This window comes from Pyrgilauda ruficollis, unplaced genomic scaffold (assembly GCF_017590135.1).
Source record: "Pyrgilauda ruficollis isolate IOZ18807 unplaced genomic scaffold, ASM1759013v1 scaffold25, whole genome shotgun sequence".
Lineage (NCBI taxonomy): Eukaryota > Metazoa > Chordata > Aves > Passeriformes > Passeridae > Pyrgilauda > Pyrgilauda ruficollis.
Window position 1 is genome coordinate 11,607,156 of NW_024523822.1, and position 25,164 is coordinate 11,632,319.

Here is a 25,164-nt window from a genome sequence, read left to right on the forward strand (position 1 = left end):
TTCTCTAAACTGTATTCTGCCACCTGGGAGGCTCAGCAGAGCCCTGTGTGTCTCTAGTCCACTACAGAAATGGAACTTTAATTTGGTTTGGTTAGTTTGTGGGCATGGACAATGCTTAGTACACACTTAGCAATTCTTTGCAAAGCCCGTGTGTAAGATGTGTGAGTATGTTTAAAGTTAGAATCACTTCAAAATTAATGGTTTTGGTTTTGGTTTAGTGCACCAAATTTCAGCAGATCTACCGGGATTGACTGATTTTTTTTGACTGCCCGTGATGAAATATATATTCAGGAAAGATTATTAGATGAGCACACAGAGAGAAACCATCTTCAGAGAATACTGAAGTTACTGTTCCAAGAAGAATTATTTCAGAATCTGTAAACTTTGCAACTTGGATGACTGTTGAGATTTCATGATCACCATAAAATTCCCAGATTGCATGGATTAGACAGAAGAGTCAGTTAACAAAATGAACAGATGTCAAATGAAAGCTTTCCAACAAATCTTAAGGAAAGAGCTTTAACAATCAAATCAGATCAAGGGTAAATTATTTTGAGTGACATAGGATTACAAGAAGTCAAAGTAATAGCTAAATTCTCAAAATAAATATATCCCAAGTCATTCCATAAAGTTCAAGAGTTCTGTGTATATTGAAAATACCAGAGATTGTTATTGTAGGAGTGACAAATATATGTGATGGGACAACTATAACTTGTACCCTTAAACAATTTCAGATTTGAAATAAAAAAAAAAATACAAAAGGACATCTACAAATACTGGTTGTATCTTCAGTACTTTTTAAATTTCTGCAATGAAACCTCTACTCATAAGAGAAAATTAAGCCTGCTGCTCTCACCTAAAGAAAATGGGGTAACATATCACAAAATCTCCCTTGCCTTTATATAAACAATTAAATTTGTGTTGTAGCATAAAATAAAAGATTTAAGAAGAAGAAGAAGTTTTTGTGGGTTTTTTTCTCCTTCTCTAACTGCTGTGAAGACATAACCATGAAAATTAATTCTAGTTCTGTCTCACAGACTTTTGGGCTTCATTGAGTAAAGTCTCTCCCACATGTGTCTGTCAAATGCGTACACATCTTATCAGGAGGAACAAGTGAGAAGCACAAGTATTTTTGCTCCCTGATGGTGCAGACTGGATTTGGTGTGTGCCAGCAGGGCTGGATGGGAGCAGCCCTATTCCCAAGACTTCCCTGGAGGTTCCAGGTGAGCTCTGCATCTGCTGTGGAAGTTGTCCTACTCAGCACCAGCCTTAGTCTCGGTCATTGTGAAATCTCACTGAAGCTCGCTCCCACTGATGAAGGCACAAAATCAAGCAGTACATTCCTATGTTCAATAGCTGTTTTTTAAGTTTTAGCATTGGCATTGTGACTGCTAATCATTCTTATTTCCAATTGAGCCATTTAAATGTTCCCCAGATTTTTGATTTAGCACTAAACTTGGTTTTTTTGGCTTTGAATATCTTGAAATATCTAAGCTTGTTAGAAGTAGATGTTAGTCCAGATGGAATTGAAACCAGATTTCTGAGGCAAGGAGTCTAAAGAAACAAATTATTGACACATTTTATTACTTCTACTGCAGTCTAAAATACTGGACAAATCACTAATAAAAATTCACAGTTTAGATAGTTTTTGGAATAAAGGCAGGCCATGAATTCTTTATGGTCAAACATGATATCTAATCACTCAAGTAACAGCACTTTGCTTAAAACTGCAGATGTCATTTTTGGATTAGATTTTATATTAGGGGTTTGTTTGATGACCAAAATTTGGATTATTTCTTTGTTATATGAATTATCCTGCGTTACAGTCTGACATCTATTGCTGTGGGGTGGGAATCTACAGAAAACTTGGCTTCAGTCACACTGTTCTAATGGCTTAATTATTATTTAGGGCAGAAAATGTCAATGTTGACAGATCAAAGCCTTCTCAAAACTGAAATGAATTCCTTGGATACTCCAGAGGTTTGTATCCACATTGGATCATATTATCTACAAGTCTTGCAATAATCATTTTATGCCTGTCTATAAACACAGAGCAGATGCAGGTTTCCCCTTCCCTTATTGTCCTTGTGTATCCAGCATGGGGAGAGGCTGCCTTAGCTGTGCAGTCCATTTACATAACTCCCAATGCCCAGCAGATTTCACTGCTCTCCATTCACCCATCCCAGGGTTGACCTTATGTTTGACCAAAACTGGTAAGAACATCAGTGAACTCTTTAGACCACACAGAATGCCACAACTCTGTTTTGTTGAATGGTCTCCTTTTCTCATTGAATGAAGGGGCAGATTTTTGTGAGACTATTGTGAAACTTGTGCTTTCCTAACGTTGAAAATTTTCATTTTCTCTTGGGCTGCTTGACTGAAGGTGAGTTTGGAATCAAGCCAGAGGCAAAAATAAAAACCAAAAAAAAGAGAGGAGACATATGGAAAGAAGGATTTCTTGTACCATCTGGAAGTGGAAAAGGATTCCTGCTACTTCTTATATTTTGCTATGTCATTTTGAGAGTTTCAGGATGATGAGTAGGAAGTTGACTGCTAGTTTATGGCTTACATCAATTTGGATGGCTTTCAGGTCCTGTGTTACCTTTGGAGGTGCTTGAGACAAACAGTGTTTTTCCTTTGATGTTACTGAAAAACTTTCATAATCGAAAAATACTCATTTTTTCCATTAAATTCTGTACAAGACACTTGGTCACACTTGAAATAAGGGATACTTCCTATTTTCAACTTATCACTTATTTCCTTATACAGTTGTGTTTCTAGAAGATCTGAAATAGTTATGCTTGTATTACAGAGGAAGTAATCATGAAAATGCTTTCAGACATTTAATCATGCTTTTATACTACCTAAAATAGAGAGGGAAGGGGCAGAAATTTCAAATTTTCCCACAATTTCCTTTTCAGAAAACCAATAATTATTTTTTCTTATTTGCATTTAGCTGTTGATTTCCTTAGGGAACTTTGGGGGTGGAAAGGGAGGAGCCTATAAAAAAAGTAGAATTTTTCCACCATAATACCAAAATATGTGGATCTTTCATTGGAAACCCACACCCTTCATTCTGAGGTTTTCAGTGGAGACACAAATATTTCTAAGAAGACATTCCCCTTCCCTGAATATTTCTTTTAAATAGCAAATCTTCTGTGAAGAAACACATTTTGTAGAAATAGATCAGCATATTTTTGATATTTGGTTGTAGTGGAAAGGTTTTTGGGTTTAAATTTTCTCAAAACATCTCAGTTAATGACATCGTTCACCTTTTTAGACTTGGAAATCTTACCAAAAAATCTAGAATAATTGTCAGACACACCAAGTCTTTATAGGTTAATATACTTCATTGTATCATAGAAATTTTATATATAATTAACGAAGTTCTATGAATTTAGAAAATATAAATTTCATCAAGAGTAGTATTTTGGAGAAAGCTTATCATTAACATTCTAGATGTTAAAATCAACCAAACTGAACAATAAAGCTACCATTTTAAGGAACAAAGGAGGTATTTTTCAAAACTTACGAAGCTCCATATGAACACAAAGAATAGCCATGGATTCTGCAGCCATACTATTCTTCTCACAGAAATTATTTGCACTACTGGTTACTAGAGATGGAAAAAAATAACATAGAAGTTTCAACTGCAGGATATGAATCAATTTATATTTTATGTCTTAGTTTATGTGTATATGCTGAGCATTGCCAAACCAATAAACTGTAGTTCATAGAAGTTTAATTCCTGTATTTTTCTATAAGTAATATGCTTTTCAGGAAAGAAATAAGAAAATGCAACTTTACACAATTATTGAAATTCTGCTGATATGAGTTCCGACACTCAAGAACTAAAGAAAGTTAAGTGCTATTACTTCATTTTATGCAGTTTGATAGGAAATAATTTTAAAGGAGTCACAACCAAAAAATAAAGTGTTTCAGCTAAGGGATGAAGCAGTTAAGAAATAATGTAAGTTAGAAATATTTTGCACTGCCTGAGAGAGAGTCTGGATATTCTGTCACATGTATTTTCTGTACACAGAGATATGCACGGGAAATATTTTTGCATGTAGGAGACTGCAGCCTGAATGTGGGATTGCTTATTGTAGGCCACCCACAACACCACTGCATTGAAGTAACTCTTCTACCAGCAGTGATTCAGTTAACTTTTGATTAAACGCAGGAATTTAAACTATGGAAAGGTCTGAAACCTGACACAGTCCTTTGACACCGCCATGTCTGTCATTAAAGATAATCCTGCGTTAGGTACTGATTTTTGAAAATAGAATTAAACAACTTTGGTTTTCAATCCTAACCCTTCCATATTGCAAATGTAACCCTGCTGTGTTAAGAGACTTCCTGAATTACTGCTTCTCCTTTCAAGTCTCTGTGTTTGTGAAGGAGCTTTAAAGGGAGCAGGGGAGGCAGTGAATAGAAACTGGGCTGCTCCATCACCAGAAAATGAGGTAAGTGCAGCTTGTAGTAATCAATGGACCACAAAACTGACCAGGACTTCAGAGTCTGATCATGCCCCATTCCTCCTTCACTTTTTCACACCTTAGTGAGACAGTCACCCTAAAACTAAGACAAACAACACTTTAGTTATTATTTTAATCTTTGACTGAGCATCACCAATGCTATACCACTATTTTTAACTTTGTCTCTGGGATGATCTTGCTTCATCTTTTCCCACTATTTCTAGTAGGTTGTGTGATGGAAGTTAATTGCTATGTTTTCTCCTCTTCCTCAATTCTGTTTATCCAGGTTACTAAGAATATCTCAGTGGGAATCTCCCAATATTTCCTCAGCCTGCTGTTTTTTGGGGTTTTTTTTTCCTTTTTCCAACATTAAACACAGGCAGGTTCTCATTTTTCCTCTTTTGTGTCTCACCTGGATATAAAAGTAAAATAAAGAAATCTAAAATAAAACTAGAATGGAGCACAACTCAGCAGAAAATTTGGACTGGAAAATAGTATATGGTGTTCCAAAATTCATAGGCTGTGAAATATGAGAAAGTCTTTGGATTTATACTGTTTTTGAGAAATTGCCCATCAGTTTTTTGATAAGTCATGTACTGCAGCCAATATGGAATAAGCAAGGTCCTGGCTGAGAATAGCCCAGGCACTCACTGACTGTTCTGCAAAGACAGTTCTTACACCCTTAATCACCAGCAATGCTGTTGGTGAAAGGACATCTACCAAAAAGGACCTGATCTTGGAATTATGGCAATACACCAACATGAGCAAAGCAAAAACTGGCTGAGGCCAGAAGACTTCTCTTGAAGGTAAGCAAGAATCCTGACCAGACTGCACGGTGACAAGTGCCCTTCTCAGCCATCTTCAAGCCACCCAGACGTCCCTGGATGCTGAAGTGCCCACCAATCTTTCCAAGTCATTGAAAACCAGTTACACGACTTTTAGAGAGAGAAGGTTTAATTTTTTCTTTTTCCCCAGAAGAAGCCTTTCAATCTGCCTTATCAGCCTGTACCCTCTTGCCTGTGCACATAGGAGGTTCCTAGAGCCCAGCCACCCACAGCAAACTGAAAAAAGAAAAGAAGAGGCTTTGTGTTGTTTTCTTCTAACTCCATGTATAGGCATGAAGCCTGAAAAGGACAGCTCAGTACTTGACAAGCCTTCAAGTGGTACCTACTTAACTGTCCCAGTAGTGCAACTGCGGTTTACATGTCTCTACCTAAATTGCTGGTTCCTCTTTATAGGTGCCATACGAAGGAACAGTAAAAAGACTTCAAAATTATTAATTGCAACCGGGCTGTTGGTAGATTCTGTATGAATGGAGCCATTTTAGACACATGCCTATGTTAATATTTAAAAGCATTTAATCTACACCTTATAGAAAGAAGGAAAAAGAAAAAGGAAAGACAACCTATGGAAACATCAGTTTAAAGCTGAGCAGTGCAAAAAGGGAAAGATGACAAGAGTAGAAAAGTCTGCTTTGGAGATATGGCCTTAATGGCCTTCCTTTGAAGGTGAAATCTTACCCTTGTCAATGAAGCTCCTTTTACGGTACTAAAGAGAGCATTTCATTTTGGCAGGGTCCTGCTGGCTGCTTATTGGAGCCACTTATTTTCCAATAGTTTCTGATAACAATGTGCAGAGCACTGTCTGGGGAAAAATACTTTGGGATGTACAGAGTAACCTGGTATTTCCTGGTGGAATACCAAGCTTATCGCTTCCATGACACTAATCTCATAATTCACTCACTGAGCAATAAAGATTTCTCTTACAAATTAGATCTGTTTGATAATCCATTCTGTGTTTTGACATGCTTGGTATGTTGCTACTCATGTTCTTTCCTGGATAGCAGTTTAATATGGTGATTTGTGATTCCAGCAGGAGGCTCAGACAGGTGCATGGATAAATAGAGTTTCTCCACATTCCCACCGACAATGCAGAAATCTCATGGACTGAAAAATCTCTGTTTTCCCTGCCTTGCTATTTTGTGTAAATCTTAGTTGAGTGTTGTTTCTCAGAAAGTGAATACAGAAGGAAATAATGCCAACTAGCATTCCCTGACTTCATTTTTACAAAGAAAGAAGAATGTTTGATTCTGTTTTGGTTTGATTTTATTTACATTATGTTCCAGATTAAGGGCCACAAATTCAGGATTCATTTTGATAGCTCCTGAATCTGTCCCAAAGTTCTAGGAGGTAAAGACATCAAGAGACACAGTACAAAAATCTGAAAAAAAAGGTATGGCCAAGAGGCAGCTCTGAACCCATTAAAGTAGTTTGGAGGTAAAGACATCAAGAGACACAGTACAAAAATCTGAAAAAAAGGTATTGCCAGGAGGCAGCTCTGAACCCATTAGAGTAGTTTGCCTGTGCATGCACTGCACAAGTGTTAGTAGTTTGAAAAGTACAGTGACTTTATTTTCTAGTTTGCCTTTCATTTAGTAGGAGTAGCACTGTTTGTCATGAGAACATTAATTTTTTCTTATTCACTATGTGTGACATGCTCTGAAAGAGCTGGTTCCTGGATGTGCTCCTCATAGGATAGTCAACTGGAAAATATCCCATTTAAGAAATCTGTGGCATTAAGTAAAAATGGGCTCTTCACAAGTGAGCAGCAGTGAGATTTGTTATGTGTCAACAATCTGATCTGCTAGAACCACATCTGCAAAACATTTCATGTCTAACTCCTAAGTGGAAATGTCTGTCTAGAAGGTGAAATAATGATGCTGATTTGGGCCCCTTCAGCATGTGCTATAGTGATAAACCTGGGAAGGGTTGGTTTTTTTAGCATGGGATGTGGTATCTGAGCTCCTTCGTGGCAAGAGCTTCATCTGACCCAAACAAGATGGCAGGAAGGATATTGGTCTCATTTTCCATGAGCCTCCAACCTGTCACGTCATCTGCAGGGCAGATGAGAACTGTATCACAGGCCCAGGGCCCAGCTGCTGTGAAAAATGGCCTTTCAGCCATTAAACCACTATTCAAAATGCTGCTTTTCTAAGAGCACCTATTCTGTAATCCTACGTGTCTTAGCAGCCAAGGTTCTGAGGCTGAAATTTCTCTGCTTGTGTAACACAGTGCCAGCTCCTCAGGCACCATCAAAGCTGCATGGAGCTGGAGCACCTCTGGGACAGCCATGGAATGGTTGTTTGTCTGTCGTGCTCGAGTCCAGCGAGTAACCAAATTGCTTCTGATTTTCTTTCATCTGCATTCATTTTTATTTGTTCAGAGGTGCTAAGTTGGTTGCCTTTGAAACTCAAAAAGGACAAGACCGCACAAAAAAAAAAGGGTTTCTCCAGCTTTCTAAATATTGGTTTACTCCTGGTTTCTGTAAGAAATAACATGAAATCCTGCTAATATCTAAGGTTATCTGTGGCCTTGTGACCTGTGAATCCTAACCTCAGTGCGACTCTGGCTGGAACACTAGAAAGTGAAAGGTCAGTGAAATAAGATAGTTTATGTATGGCAACAGGATTAGCAGTTTGGGCTGCTCTGAAGATATTAATTTGGACCATCCCATGGCAAATATCACTCAGGTGCACTTAAGGGGAAAAAAGGAATTTTTGATCTCTTGAAAAGACAAAGTATCTTTTCCATTGCTGAATATGACTCCAGAGTCAATAAAGGCACTGAAATGAGTGGATTAGTTGGAGAATTAAAAATATAAAATTATAAGTATATAGTTTCATTTTCCAATTAATTAGTCTTCATTAATCAAAAACCCTGTTGAAATGTGGTTCTTGAAGCATGATATAAAACCTATGAGAGAGCAACTAAAACATTCAGGATAACTCATTGCGCATAAATTGGTTAAATTTAGATTCAAAGAAGAAATTGGATTTTCACCTTTACAACTACTGAGAATTTGTTTTGAAGACTATTTTAATGTGAGTTTTTTCAAAAACGGTTCAGTTCCCATCTTGAACTATGGCTTTCTGTTTTTTGCTTCCTCCTTAGGCCTCTTGATAGGTGTGCTCTGTATACATAACTCTGGTCTAGTGAAAATGTAGTAACTGCAACATGCATTTTTAGAATGGTCTCATGTTATTCTCCTTTCTCCATCACCCAGGATTTTTGAGCAACTTTTTACTCTGTGCATATAGTTATTTTCTTTAGGGAGGGTCTACACTGCTAAAAAACTAGTGTATTTTTAATTCACTTGGAATAAACTGAAATGAAAAAGTGGGAGTTCAGTACTTTTAAAACTGAAAACATGTACCTAAATAGAAACTTCTGGACATCCTGACCATTTTTATTGGTCCCTTCTGTTTCCTTTTCTCACCTCTCTCATTTCATGTTTAGTTGATTTTGGTGAATTCATCTTTGGAAAAGCTATTTTTCCAACCACAGGTGGCAGCAGACAGCAGAAGCTTCAGGGAAAAAAAGGGCTTCTCTGCATCTCAGAGTGAGCTGAGATGACAGGATAGCTTTCCTTGTCCCACAATGTATCCTTTATAATTTTCTCCACACATCCCGTGTCTACTTAAACTATGAAGCTTCAGGGAAAAAAAGGGCTTCTCTGCATCTCGGAGTGAGCTGAGATGGCAGGATAGCTTTCCTTGTTTCACAATGAGTGTCCTTTATAATTTTCTCCACATATCCAGTGGCTACTTAAACTATATATTTTATATATTTATACTATACCTAAATGCACTGAAAATATAAGCACTTTTAATTTTTTACTCTCTGAGTACTCACATGAATAAATCTTAACCTGAACAGGTTAATCACCCTATAAATCTTAGATTTCCAATGTTTTATATATATTTGCACTTAATCCATTTTAGATTATATCAAACTGAGGCAGTTTTTCTGATATTTTCTCTGGGCTGTGGGGTAGCTCACACAGTCTGGAAAAGAGATTCAGGAGAGGTGGGTATCAAGCAAATTTGCACAAGTCACTCAACCAAAAAGAATCAGTGAGTGAGCTGTTGGTTCCTGCCTGAATCTCCATTCATAAACCCATATTCACAGTCACCGATGTAAATTTTCTATCTAAGCATTTCACATTGTTTTGGGTAAAACTGCTCTTGCTTATAAACTTATTTTTGCCAGACAAAGACTGGTATATTTATTACTATATTTTCCCAAAGACTTGAACACTCCAAACTAATGCCAAAGCTTTTGTAACATGCTAAAACCGAGGGATATTGGACACATCTTCACCTACATGTTTAGAAAACTGTGTGTCTGCTCCTATAGTAAAACTAGTGCAGGTTCCTTAATCTAACAAATACAATAAATTACTAGACAATACTTTTTCTAATACTATTGTACTTCTAAAAAGATATTGAGATGTATTTGCATCATCTTTGTCTTGCAACCAGGCATTCTAAAGTCGCTCCAGAAGCGCTGCTTTAAAGAGCGCACAGCCTGCAGGAGGTGAGAAGAGACATCATCCCATGGCAACAGCTGTCCTGATGGCTGCTGGGCCATGGCTCTGCTCTGGGACAGGAAGGTATTTCAAGAGAACAGCTAGGAGGGGTGTGGGGCGGTGGGGGAGCTTGAGGACACCCCCATTACCTGGATGAAGGTAGAGATAGCCCTGGTGTGGCTGGCCAGCGGGCAGCTGCTAGTCACAGGGATTTGTGGGCCCCAGGATCTTGATTTGTGGGCCCCAGGATCTGCACTGGTGTTGCTCCCAGGAGTTCCAGATTTCCTGGAAGGATTGAATGAAACGCCTTAAAAAGGACAGGGTTGTTTCCTGGCTGCGTGAAGGCAGAGCAGAAGATGGCGACAAGAACCATCACATCAGTTCAGGAGAACTTTGCCTGGGGGTTTTACAGAAGAAATGGCACTAAGTGAAACTATCAAAGAGATTAAAAAGCATCTCTGGTGGATGAAATATGAACTCCAAACTAGAAGTGTTTAAATGAAAAAAAAAAAAAAAAAAAAAAAAGGAAAAAAGGAGAGAAAAATATTTCCTTTAAAGGAAGAGGAGTAAAAACATGCAGGAGTTCTGCTCCATTACTTAAAATAAATCAGTGGTTTGACAATGCAGCTGAATGAGATCAGGTCAGAGATGTGTAGTTTCCTTTATAGTAGACAATTATTCCAAATATAAGTGGGTTGCAAAAGGATGGTGATTCACATCTTTTAGTAGAAGAGTAAATATTATCTAAAGTTGATTGTTCTACTGGTGAATTTGTGTCTCATGCTAAAAGCATAGACTGTTTTTCAGGCAGCATCTTAGCGACAATTCATCTAAGAAGGAGCTGATTTTTTAGTGTTGCTTTAGATTTTACCAGTGTACCTCCATTATATTGTAAATAATAAATAAAAGCAGAAAGTAAAAGGGTGATATTATTCCTTTTAGGCTTTGGAAAATTAACAGGATACTAATTGTGCTCTAATAAATGTGTTAACATATTCTTCTGCTGAATTCTTCTTCAGTTTTTCTTATCCAGTGCTTTCATCTTTGCCATTTTCTATGTTCTTTTTTGTCAGACTGACTGACTTCTTTTGCTGACCTTGCCTTCAGTTTCCTAATACGATTCTTTTGTACTCTTAGTTTTCTTATTGTGTAATACACATTTTTCTTACTCAACACTTTCTTATCCACTTCAGTGTATCAAAATTCTCCTTTTTTTTTTACCTTGAGATTTTTTTCCCCTCCATTTCCACTGTGTCCGAGAAGCTGCCTTAGAGTTATTCCTCTGGAGTCCCTTTCAGGGCTGACCTAGCAAAGTATCTGCTTCCTGTTTAAGTGGAAAGAAGGACCTCTGTGAGCCTTATTTTTCACTTCACAACCTTGCAGAGCAAATGACAAGTGTGAAAAAGTGTGTTCCTTACCCGCGGTTTGGTGGGGAGTGACTTTGCTCTCCCCACAGGTGGTGGTGCGAGCACATGCATCTGCAGAGCTGTTAAATGTGGCACTTGCCTCCTGTGACTGCTTCCACACAGCAAAAGGCAAACACTGCCAGCAGTTTAAAAGGAGTCATAGGGGCACTACTCAAGCGAGAGAAAGGTGAGAAGCATAAGAAGAGAAGGAAAATTTATGGTAAAACTTCAGAGCTCAAGATTCTTTCTATCAAAACACAGGACTGGTGTTTAGGCCTTGATGCATTTTAATACATCTTTTGGGGGTCATATTTACAGTATATATCCATTCTTTAATGTTCTTTAATTGAACTAATTGGCTCAGAAAACTGCACTGGGCATTGGAAACTGTACATAGTGGAAGAAAAAAGTCTCTAATTTCACAATATTTTGGATGAGCATAGGTTCTATTTCAGCATCAGTACTTAAAAGTCACACAGCAGAATGCAATATTTTCTAAAGAAACTTTTTCATTTTTACAGGATTTGCTACACAGCTAACTTGACATAATCATAAGCAGCATGTCTTCTCAAAAATCCATACTAAATTGATCCCTGTGCAAAGATTATAAAAACATACAGACAAACAAACCACTCAGAGCATATGAACAGAAATAATACCCATAGGTTTCTACTCATATGAGCAAGAGCCAGGCAGAGGGGATCTGGATACTCCTAGAAGACAAGGGAGCTCCCACAATGTGTGATAGTTATAGCATAGTAAATATGAAGCTGCTGTGTCTCACAGGTAATCCCTTCCTTTCAACTCTTCTCTATCTGTCTGATTTTTTCCTCTCCATTACAGTCCCATACCCCTGTCTTTCTCCTTCCTGCTCTTGCTGCTTGACAAAGGTTCCTTTAATTTTATTTTTTTTTTAACTTGAGATTACAGCTCCTTTAGTTAAAATTTAAGCAAGATAATTTTGATTGCCTTTGTCAAGTTTTCTCTGGATGTATGGATTTGTGTGCATGTGTGTGTCTGTGTGTCTGTGTGCACACCACAGCTGGCAGTCAGCAGCAGCAGCAAGCTGTATGCAGGGTTAGTGCCTCTCTCCTCGAGCTGTCCAGCCCATGTAAAAGCTGGTAGGTAGGAATGCTTTTTGGCACAACTGCAGCACAGTCTGGTTGTAAATTACGCTTGATCCTACCTAGAGAATTAAGCTCTTGTTGTGATTGCTATTTCAGTTTTGTTCTTCCCAGAGGAGAAAGGGAAACCGTGCCAATCCCAAATGAGATTATTTGAGGCATGGTCAGAGCTGTGGTTTGAGATTCAAGTCTGCAGAGAAGAAAGTTGTTTTTATAGCTGGAAGGATTTTTTAAGGAACTTTATCATGGGACACAGTTGTACAAATGACTATAAATGTGGATGATTTACCTACTTAATAGGTCAGTACTGGATGCTAGGGCACTTAGGAAAGTATGCATTTAAATAACATATCCAGCCTCAAAGAGTATTAAAAATTAAGGATCAATATGCTTTGGAAAACATATCTATTAGTGTGTCAAAATTTTTGTGTATTCTTGTTTTATAAATCAGGAAATTATCTGTGAATGGTAAAGAGTAAAGTTACTTTTACCACTGATGAATGACTACTTTTTTACTATCTTTCAAGGCAAGTAGGATTTTAATATAAATCAACTCCAAACCCAGCATTTTAGGAATTGCAACTCTTCAATTTATGCAGTATGTATTCTTCCAACTTTAGGAGCAAAATGTGCTTTTATGTCTATAGTTCATTGCACCTTTAGTGTTGATTTGAAAAGCTGTGTTTCCCAGAAGGAACATTACAAGTCAATTAAGAAAAAATTCCTGAGAAAATGAGGATAAATTGACTACAAAGAGATGCTAAACCTGATCACTGTAGTGTTAAAAGGCATACAAATGGAGCAGAAGGAATTTCTGGGTAAGAGATCAGCAGAGATTTGTCACTGCCACACATGATTGAATGGATGGTAGAAGAAGACACCATAAGGCAAGGAAAACATCACACTTCAATTTGCATCTTTGTTGAATTAAAGAAAACTAGTATTTTAAAGATTGATACAGTTGTATGATTTTAAAGATTGATAAAGTTGTATGATTTGAACCAAAGATAAGAAATATAGTCCCATGATTTTAATCAAGGAAGTTCAATAAAAGATATTGGAGTAGGGATTTGAAAAGTTAGAAATAATAATTACTGGATAAACTTGAATTAGAGTTCCTCCTTTCCTATAATCTGTCTAAGCTTATTACTATTTCTTACATGGAGAGATAGTGGCTTTTGAAATGTTATCAGCCTGTTACAGAATGTTTTACTTAGAGCAAAGCAAAATCACATACTCCACAATTTTTTAAACATTTTATTATAAAGGATAGGAAACCAAATCTGCTTTTTTTTTTTTTTTTCAAACCCAGATAAATAAACAGTAAATATCATGCTTTTCATTTTAAATGTGTTTTGCCTTTTGCAATAGGATCTGCAAAAATGGCATTCTTAACTTGGAGACCTGCAAAACTCTATCTTTTGAGAATGTGGTGGAAGATAGACTGCATATTTTGCATATTAGTGAAGACCATTAGAAAAACCCACTGAAACAGGGACAAAACATGCCTGTGAAGAAAGTGCGAAGTAAAAAGTAGTTTGGTAACTTATTCAGCAGAAAACTTGAAATTAACCTTTAGTCAAGATTATTTCAAATATATATATAAATATATACAACTACACAAAAAAAAAAAATTCTTCCCACTTAAAATGAAACAAACATCAAATTGTAACAAAATCAGAGAACCCTTAGAGACTGCAATAGCCCTCACTGGTAGTATAACTTTGTGATCTTTAGGAAGAGGTGTTTAAAAATGTCCAAGTATTTTTTTCTCTATTCCAAAGAAATAAACTGCTAAATGAAAAAAAAAAAAAAAAAAAAAAAAAAAAGGTGAAAAAGTAAGGGGAAAAAAGAGTTGTCATTACTCTTTAAAAAAAATCAGATAGTTGTTGTGCCTCATCTCAGGAACATTTAATAAACAGAACAAAGCAACAAAGAGATGAGCAAACACCTCACCACGTGCGGATTCTGTGTGCCATGTTGGTCCCTATTTAATTGATGAGAGTATTACTCTTGATTTCAGTGGGAGTAGGGTAAACTTTTTCATTTCATTTCTAGTAGAAGTAGAATGACTGTGAACTACTTCCCCAAATGGACTTTATTCATATGACTTAATCAAAAGGGCTGTAAATGAAAGAGTTGTCTCTGCAGCCTCATAGGCCACCCATTACTTTATTGCTTGTTATTAGAAGACTTTTACCTTTCCCAATAGTCCCACACTTCTGCAGCATTTTAATAGAACAAAATTACTTGTTAGCAACCTGTAAGCAGTCATCTAAAGTTCTTTAATATTTATATCCTTTCGAGGCTTTTCACCCTTTGTGTGAGTTCAGGGCTGCCTGTACAAAATAAATGACTGTTGCAGGAAATATATGATATTTACAAGTTCACAATTCTTTATTTTTTATACAGTTCTGATGAGTATTTTTTATAGTTGTAGCCTAAGCGCTGTGTAGAACTGGCATGCTTCTGATATCCACAAAAATGTAATAAAAAAGTAAAATAATTAAGGATAAATTGCGCACATGCAAGGATACTGCAAAATTAATCCATTGCCTTAAGCTATGCATTTATGTATTTTTTTTATACTCTAACAGTTTGCCTTCCTATGTATTTTTGATGGAAAAATTCTATGCAAAATCCTGTATTTTCTCTTGGATACTATTTCACATTCTTTAAACCTTCCATTAATTATTCTACATGACATTCAGACTGCTTTTAATGAAAGAAAGAAAAAACCTAAAAACACAGCTACTTTTGTTATCACACTATAAATCCTAGCTCAGGGATTATGCCAATTACCGATTTACCTCTACAGAGCAACTGAGGAATTTATACTTATTATCCTTACCATTATTCATATGTTTGACTCAGTTTATTAGAAACCTGTCCTTAAAGTATTTGAAGAAAAATTTTATTTGCACAAATAATTTGACTCTGGGATTCACATAAATCCATCCACTATTCAAATTCAGTTCATTAAGAAAAACAATATTTGGAGTTTAAACCTTGGATGCTTTAAGACAAGTTTTAATAAAAGTGTCTCTGTAATCCTTTTTCATGGGTATAATGTTGGCATTTCACTGCTGAATAACATTCTACTCAATAGACCATGGTTGATATGTTCCAGTTCTTCAAATTCTGATCCTGTTGCTGAATTAAAAAAAAAAAAAAAAAAAAAAAAAAAAGAAAAAATAAAACCAAAAAACATCCACTGGCAAGCACCAAGTTTGTGCAGAATAGCCAAATCCAGTTCTTTGGAAAATCATTTCAGCCACCTTCTTCTAAACCAAGCTCCCCGCAGTTATCAAAATGTGGGGTGGCTGCTGGGAAGAGTTTTCAGGTTATGGAGCGCCAGCGAAGCGACTTTGCATCATCCCTACATGCTGCTTTCCAGAAGCCCTTCGCCTTTTACCTTCAGACTGTGCCAGTGCTGCTGCTGAGGGCGGTGCCAGCCTGGCTTCCCCCGGGATCCGCTGCGGAATTCCTTCAGAAGTCCAAAGGCCGAATCATCATGGTGGTGGAGCGCAAGGAGTAGCTGGGGCCTTTGAAGTAATGCCATTTGATGCCATTGAGCTTCCCGTGGTTTTGTCCAGCTGTGTAGAACATCCCGTTGAGATTGGAGGGGCCACAGGCATCAAACCACCACCCTGAAACCGGTAAGACAAAATCTTAAACTGCAAGTGCACGACATATTTTATTTTGTTGTATTAGGTTTAGCTTATTAGAAAATTCTGGTAAATAGCTCATTAATAGTGCTGGTGTGGTATTTTCATATTTTCTTTTTACTCTTTTTTGCAATTCTACAGTCAGGAGTGCTGGAGAACGCACAGGTGTATTTACAGAATTGCAAAAGTAATTATGTCCCAAAGCATTCTAGTTTTATTCTCAGTATGTGGAATAAAAGCAAGAACATGAAAGACAAATGAAGTGGTTTTCATATTTAGACAGTATTATATTTTTAATTTAAACCTCAGAAAAAGACCATAATTCAAAAGTCTTTTGAATAATTTCACTTGTTATTTTGAGTATAAGCATGATTTGATTTTATTTACCAGCCCTTTTCTACTGCTTTAACTGTGATTGTTCACTGCTTAGTTACTTTTGTTTCCAGAATACATGCTGTTAGCAACTGAATTATGAGAATTGTGGTGCTGCATTGCCCTATTTTAAATTGTTGCTTTATGATGAAATTAATCAGTGAACTCTCTTGTTTATCTCTCCAAGATCTTTTCTTGTTAAGGTGAATTTTAGATTGCCATGGGACCTAGAGTTTTAAGAAAAATTCCAAATAACATGAAACTTGGCAACACTAGGACTACAGAACACCAACTGACAAATATTAACAAGGTGACATGCTGACTCTACTGAAAGTAGTGGGAGTTTTGCTGGATACCTTGATGGGAATAGAATTTTCTCTCCAACACCTTGCAGAGTACCTATGTATAGTTAGACAAAGATGCTTAGTTCAGACTGAGAAAGGCAGAATGAATTCCCAGACTGCAAAAAGCAAATATCCTCAATATCAAAAATGTATTAACTTCTGTGTTTAGGAGTTCTATTTGTCAGAAGGATTTCTGTTGGGACTTTTTTCATAGTGAGACCTATAACTCTGTAATGCTTTAGTTTTCATGTATGTTTCCACGAAATATGTTTGTACTGAACATTTGTGTCATGAGGTAAATAAGATCATAAAGATCAGGTAGTGACTTTTGCTTTTGTTAGTTAAACGCTACTTTAATTTAAAAAAAAGTTATTTCAGCCTGCACATCACAGCATTGCCATCTTCCCAGGACCCCTTGTGAAGCATTTTCTAACAGTCCTGATAGTGGCAAACTGGTCATCCAGTGAGTGCATACTGGATTCTGCAGGTGTCACTGTAGACTAGAATGCAGAATTTAACATTTTCTGTGTATTTTCCACTGTGACTTCTGGAAAAGCAATTAAACTGTGACAAACTCCTTTTACACAATGTTCACTGTCCCCAAGAATCCTCCAATTCCATCAGGTTTAGTGGTTAGGCTTTTATCTACCTATAATGAATGCACTGTATGAAAGTATTTTAATGTATGGTATACCACTGATATGATACTGACTGTGTTTAGCCCTCAGAACTAATGTGTACTCTGTTCTTTGCATTCAGATCCAAATAATTTATGCTTCTAGTCTTGTAAGTCTTAAGAATTTGGAAAGTACTTAGTGTTTTGGGGTTTTTTTAAGAAGTAACACTTCATAATGAAATCTTGAGGGATGAATTCATGCCAGATAAATTCTGTCAATTTTCTATTTTGGTACAGCTGTCCTTCTTTGATTTCAGTGTTATGCCTAAGGGGGCAATAATCAAAGAAAGGGAAAGCTGTGCAGCTGATGTTTTACTGTAACCAGAGTATAATCTTGTAGAAATTTAAGATGAGGTTAAACAGAGAAATCCTAATCCTTGTCTTTCAAAGCTGGGACTCAGATGCAGCTGGGTTCTGTTTATGGTGTTGGGATGAAGACATGGCAAGCTGACCTAGTTACCATTTCATCTTAAAGGAACAGGAATAGATGCAGAAATTGTCCTTTTTGGGGTGAAAGTTTTCAGTGAGGTCACACAAAACCAATGTAAAAACCAAAGCCAAAGAAACACATAATTTTATAAAATATTTGTGAGGACTTGCTCCAACCTCTCATAGATTTCTTCTAAATAAACACTTCTTTCAAAATGTGTTCTAATGATCTTTTTTCCTATTATACTGTTCTTGTTAGTGAGAATGAATGGATGAATGTTTTAAAGATGTTTCCTAATATTGCACTAAGACTTTGGATTTACTTTCTGTCTTTTTTTTTTTTTTTAAGTGAAGTGTGTTTTTATGCTTGTTTGTTTGGTTGGTTTTTTCTGTTTTGTTTTGTTTTGATTCATGGTGGCTTTTTTTTTTCTCCATATGGTTATTTCTCTCCATGCTCCCCTGCAGTCCTCTGAAAGGCCTTCACTCCCCTTGGGGCCTCAGATTATCACAAGATTTCCTACTGCATGTCTCAACACCAAAACTCACATCTTTGAATGAATGCAAAGGAAATGTTTTTTACAGATGCTTTGTATGTTGAGAGAAAGAGGAATGTAAGCAGTGACTTTCTTGGTAGCTATGAGGAAGTGAGGGAACATAAATCAGAGGTTTCTGAAAGTAATACCTGCAGCACTGCCATTGCAGAAAACACCAAATTAAACAGCTCCAGAGCTGTGAGACAGCCTGACCCAAGGAAAATCCTGGAGTTCACAGCATTTTCTTATGAATAAACTTGCTTCTCTTTCTCTGCAAGGTGATGGCTTTCCCAAATAAGTATAAAGTCATCTTTGAACCACAGTAAGATTTTAACTTTGGAGATAACTTTTGGCAACAATTTCCATGGGATATTTGAATCAGGCATGAAAATTATGAAGAGTGGGCATTGTAAGAAATAATAATAGCATCAAGACTTTAAATTGAAGTGGTAAAAAGAAGGCTTTCATGAGAAGTTTAAGAGAGTTTTTACTCAGAAAGAGAGGAGGCTTCTTCAAGCTGTTGAAGAGTCACTAATTACATATGTGAACTGAAGGCCAATTCATTTTTTTAAGTTAGCCCACCTCTAATATGTCATTTAGCACAAGCAGCACTATCATCTCTGCTTGTAAGAAAAATCTCTACGTCATCAAATATATTTTCCAGACAAAAATATAAATTAAATAATGCATAGGTAAGTTGTTTGAAAGTTCAGCTATACAAATAGAAATAAATCCTCACTGTAGATGCTTGTTCTTCTAGAACAGCTAAAGCAGGTTCACATATTGTGTGTGGTTATGCTTTGGTCTTTAATTCATGTAGCTATAATCAAAGGGAAATTGTTACATTTCATGTCAGCTCTTTTCATTAGTAAATACATTTTTTATGCTTAAGCTACCTATCTCAGATAGTTGAGCTCCAGACTACACTATACCGTATTAGATCTTTGACTGAATATTAATGTATATAATTGAAACAATTTCCACCAATTCTTGCAAAAAATACCTAATAAAAGGGCATTGCTCAAATGAATAACAATATTAAAAGAAAATACCCACAATCATCTTTTATAATGGTTTTCTGAAGTGACAAGGTTAATTTTTGCATGATAAAATCTTCTTTGTCAAACGCAATATTAAAAAAGGGTTTTTGTGTGCCAAAGTTAACCGATTTGCTTTTTTGGCTTGTATAAACTGCAATTAAGCATATACACATGTAAAATTCTTTTTTAGTGACCTAATGCTCATCAATTAATGAGTGCACTGTAAGGCTGATGCTCACTGGGAACTGCAGTGATTGCTCAGGTTTGATGGGAGGTTCTTAGTTGACTTTTACATTCTAAAATAATAGGTGTCTAAACACTGCACATTTGATGGCAGATGCTTTCTTCTCACATGTCAGTTCTCCCTCCTGAGGACACTGAATGTCTCCAAATGCAGCAGGATCAGTGCTGCTGCAATTCAATAAGATCCAAAGTATGTCTGAGTGGTACATTTGTATGGATTTACGGGATAAATAGATCATATGGGAAGCCAATATTTACTTCCAACCCTCTGCATTTGTCCATAAAAATTAGTGCATTTGGCAACAAAGCTAAAAAGAAAAAATTCTAATCCAAAAATGCTGAAACAGTCCTCAATGTTCAAAAGAAATAGAAATTTATTTCAGGAAAGATTTCAGTGTTTCTGATGTTCTGTACTTTAAAGAAGTTAGACAACAATACTTAGGATCTGGTGATTTTTCATTGGTAATTTCTCTGGATGAGATTTTGGATGACACCTCAAACTACCAGTGGAGCCATGGGACAGAGTCCAAAAGAGTGAATATAACAGGAAAGACTTAGGATTGTTTAGTCAAAATTGGAAAGACAAATTGCCAACAACTTAAAATTAACTAAAAAACTTTCAAAGAAATGGAAAGGAATGTTGTCTATTCTTTCTAATGGTAGAGATTATGACATGATGGAACACATTTAAATTATCATAGAATTAGTTAGTCAACACGAAAAGCTTTTTTTATATTAAATGTAGACAAACTGAGTAACAGATTTTAATGTGAGAATAGAAATCTTGAAATCAATAGAAACCTTGAAAATGAATGACCATGAAAGACAGAAACAAACATATAGAGAAGAATCTGTGTTGGGAAGAAACTAAATGACTCTGGAAAATAATTCTATCTTATTTTATTCCTCAGAGCATTGGATTGACCAGACTACCACTTGACAATCTGAAGATTAAATTAGAACTTAGGTGTCAGGACATAAGATGAAAAGACAGCAGTTTTTCATATCAACTGGATAATGCAGTCCCTTTCAGAGGGATCTTTTTATGAGGTAAAAATAACATGAAACTTGCAGACTGTTGACTATGCTCTAGTGCATCAAATGTTAGTCACTTCCTTAAGATCTCCTAACATTGTATTACAGTTGCCCATATTTAACCCTGATAAACATACCAATGTAGTAATGTTTTTGTCAAAAGTTATGCATAATCATATATGTAATTACATATTTGAATATTTCAAGCAAAAATCAAATAATAGTCTAACCATTTGATTATATTTTTTCATAAAAATATTTGGCAATATAAATTGTACTTCATTAATGGTGCTTTCTGAGCGATTTCTTTATGAAAGCAGGAATATGCATAAAAATTAAAAACTGGTGGTTTTTTATGTAATTAGGTGCATATCCAGGGGTTCAGGTTGAATAATCTTAAGTGTCCTGCCATTGCTTCTTTCAAATATTTTGTTTCAAGGAGAATATAAGAAAAACTGTGGCTTTTCTGATTGGAGTGTACAGGCAGATTTCTATATTCAGCCAAGAACTTCCCTCCAAGTCATGACATACCTCCATACCCTTCTTGCCAGAGATTCATAAAATTCACCACTTGGTGAAAAAAAACAGTGAAACAACAGGATGTGAATGCAACATGGTTTTGGAGTCATTGAGAAAACTCGAACTTAATAGATGAGAAATCTATTGAGGCTCAATAAATACATATTTCTCTGACTCAGGAAGCCCCTGAGATTCAAAAGATACTGAGAAAATACTCAAGGGAGGTATAACTTATTTATATTGTTCTTATGCCTGTATTGACAGAGACAGGAAACTCCAGCTGGATAGACCTCTGCTTCCAGTAAAATAAAACAATTTATTTCAGTCATCTATGCTGCTTCAAACATGGCAATACATCTAGAAAGTCTTTGTCAAGATTTGTCAAAGATTTGACATCTTTGTCACATTATTTTAGGGATCAGAATTTCAGCAATTTTCCCACTTTTCACTTGAAACAAGGTAAATATCTTTGTGAACATCTCAGACTGCAGCCAGTTCCAGACAAAGAAAATCACCTTAAAATTCTTTCTTGGTGAGCCAAGATACCATAAGTCACTTTCCAGTGACTGAAAACAACTTCACAAACAATTTGGGGCTCAGCTGACAGGTGGTATCTGGCTGAACAGATGGGAATTTGGCCCAGGAATCTGATCCAGAGATGTTAAATGTTAAGGGCTGTATTGGAAATTAAGCATTTTGAACTTCTGCTCATAGGCTTATTCTGGTGACAGTTTGTTGCATTTTTTGTGCTGTTTCTTACAAAACAGCTGTGTACATAACTCATTGGGGCACCCTTCAGACTAAAGCTTGAAATAAGATGGGGATATACATATATATAACCCTTTTGGTTTTTTAGTTTACTGGCCTGAGATATTGAGAAAAGGAAGAACTTATTTGAATGAATGATTTTTCTTCCTTTAAAGTAAAACAAACATGCTTAGATTAAATTTTACAAGTCACAAAAAAGCAGCTAAAACATTTGAATATGATGACAGTTTAGAGAGGTTAAGAATCCAGCTCATACACATAATTTTGAAGGCATTCTCTAAAATCCATGTAAAGATAGAGCCAAGTAGCATAGCCTGGCTCTTTAAAATACAAGGCACACACAAAATACACTGTTGGTGCTTCTGTATTATTCACCCAGTATTTAATTTCTTATTCTAGGGAAGAGGGATGAGATATAGGAGGAGAGAGAATAATAGTTATGATATAGACCAAATAAAACTGACAACTAGCAAGATCACAGAGAGAAATGTGTGTTTTCCTTACATTTTTATTTTCAGCCTTGATTATAACCATATCACAGTCTTGAGCTTTGGCTTATCTCAGCCTTTATTCCTGACATAAATATATTCATTTCACCTCATAGAGATAACAGACTCACCCAAACTGTCAAGATAGCTAGAAACTTGCCTGCAGATTTGATACCATTCATCATTAAAGAACTCTCTGTGATGTTGCCAAAACAAACATTCTGATATCTTTTTGAGGAAAAAAAAAAAAAAAGGAGGTTTTCCAAAACCTGTTATCATTGCTACTTTTCTAAATTAGTCTTTGTCTGGTAGAACACTGAAATATACTCCCTAAAAAGATGTTTTGGTATTTAATTAAATTCTGGTATTTCTCAAGGAATGAGAGAGTTGTTTCAAGGTGAAAAGCATAGCAGAGTGTTTGAGGAAAACTCTGGCATGATTAAAGTCTTTCTTGAGGAACTACAAATTACAGTGCTGGACAACCTGTCTCCAAAGGAGCAGTACCCAAGTCTAGTCCAAAAGAGTAGATTCATCTATCTCCAAAGGCTAATTGCACCTTCTTTTACTGTGTAGTGATTTGCTAAACTTGTGGTTTCCTCAGCCTTTGGTAATTCACCCCCTTCCTCCCCATTCATTTCATTTGGTACCAGTAAATTCCAAAGTGTGGCTAAGCTGTTGATTTACAGGAATGCTGCAGCAATATGTGTGAACCTTGTGGAATGGTTGTTCAACAGCAGACTGACCTTACCAGGACGTTGACCTGTCATAGAACTCAGAGCAAGAAAATAAACAAAGCCTCAGCTCCCAGAAGGAGCTGCCTGGGAGCAGAGGGGTTTCCAGGCAGCTCATATACATGAATGAGTCTGCACTTCAGCACAGACACAACTCACACTCAGGAGCTTCTCAATAGACTCTGGCCTGCCCTGGAAGTAACACCCTTTAATTTAGCATGTTCTCCAAAGGGAAAAGGCAACAGCTTTAATTAAAATAAGCTACTCACTGCTTATCCACTATCTGTCTCCAGATCTATCTGGTTAGCTTCTATTTTTTATAGACATGAAAAGATGGTGTCTCATCATCTGTCTACTGGAAGAAGCTTCCCATGATAATTTCTAATATGACATCCCTAAAGGAAGACAGAGGAGCTTGAAAAATTGGCTTCTTAAAGATTTTCCCAACTGGGTCACTTCCAACTGGCAAAAGAGAATGAGGAGTTGGGTTGTGCATGTGATATAAATTCTCAGTGATGGGAAAGCATCTTCCATTAGCAGATGGTTTCTTTAGAGGTTCATATGTGCCTGGATGTGGCCTGAGCTGAATTCAGAATGCCAGTAAACACAAATAACATAGGTTTAACAATCTGATCCAAAATACTTAAAAATTTACATGCTACAGGATTTTTTTTCCAGGAAAGTTAAAAATCACTGAGAGTCTCCAAACAAGATCAGATGTGAAGATAAGAGAGGACCTTTCTTGGTCATCCAGTCAGTAAACCAAAGAATCCCAGTTTAAGCTTTCTGCTATAATGTGGTATTCTAGAGATAAAAATGAGCTTGACCATACAGGGACTAGGAATAATTATCATTTGCCAGAGAAAATTCTCGATCTTAGGAGCAGTAGGAGTCTGAATGGAGAGATAATATCAGATATTAATTTTCTGTGCTGGAGAGAAAAAGAACCAATCATGTACACTATATTTGCTGGCAGTCAGATTGACTTGGGACTTTAAACTGTCCCAGTGTAACTTGTCTGTGCTCTTCACCACCTCAACTCTCTTTCTTTCTCTTTCTTTCTTTCTTTCTTTCTTTCTTTCTTTCTTTCTTTCTTTCTTTCTTTCTTTCTTTCTTTCTTTCTTTCTTTCTGTAGTCTGACTCAGCTCACAAAGGAAATCAGCTTAAACCTTCCTGATTTAAACAGATGATTGCAGGTCCAGTCTTTCACAGGAGTGAATTAGTCATTTAGTGTCTTTATGCATTATGATCACCTAACAGAGAAAGCTTAACCATTATAAATATCTTAATAACAGAATCACATCCCTAAGTGAAATAGATTATGTATTACAAGTCTAGACTTTGATTATTTCTAAGCTTTACCATCTAATATCTAATACCTGGTCATTTCTCTCTTTTTTTGCTGTTGATTGACCAACTTCTGAAAAACTTCTTTCCACCTTTTTAATCTTTTCTATTTTTCTTTTTTATTTTGCATTTCTTGCCTAAACAATTACACTAACTTATGCTTTCCTCTTTGATATTGTTGCAACAGCTTCAGTGCAGAAGTATACTGACTGTATCTCTCGACAATCCTTTCTCTGTTGGTAGGAATCTAGAGGTATTGGCATTAGGACAATATATGTATAGAGAAAAGTAGTAGTAATAATAATAAAAGAAGTTTTCACTCAGGACTTATACATCCATGATGCAACTTCATCCATGGTTGCTTTAGGAAAGCACAGTAGACTGCTATTAATGTACCATATTTTCAGTCAGTTGTACTCACCTCCTGTCAACATGAGAGCACATTTACACATGCAGTTGTCGTTGTCAGCATCTTTTGTGCTGAATTCAGCACCATGCAAGATCAGACTACTTTGTTTTCCAGCAGTTCCACTGTGACCTTTTAAATAAAGCCTGAAAGAACAAGAGAAAACATTCAGGGTCACCAAACAAAAAAG

The 25,164-nt window shown here is 36.3% G+C and overlaps 1 protein-coding gene across 1 annotated transcript in view; it reads right to left on the bottom strand.

Annotated features, from left to right (window-relative positions):
• Nucleotides 1–15,861: 15,861 nt before the first annotated feature.
• ANGPT1 (angiopoietin 1) overlaps nt 15,862–25,164 on the bottom strand; it is a 152,669-nt gene continuing 143,366 nt past the window's right edge. Inside the window, exons 8-9 of the mRNA XM_041470794.1 lie at nt 24,990–25,120; nt 15,862–16,025 (exon numbers count right to left, since the gene is read on the bottom strand). Coding sequence (XP_041326728.1) covers nt 15,865–16,025; nt 24,990–25,120 — 292 coding nt within the window. The 3' untranslated portion in view covers nt 15,862–15,864. The remainder of the gene's footprint in view (nt 16,026–24,989; nt 25,121–25,164) is intronic.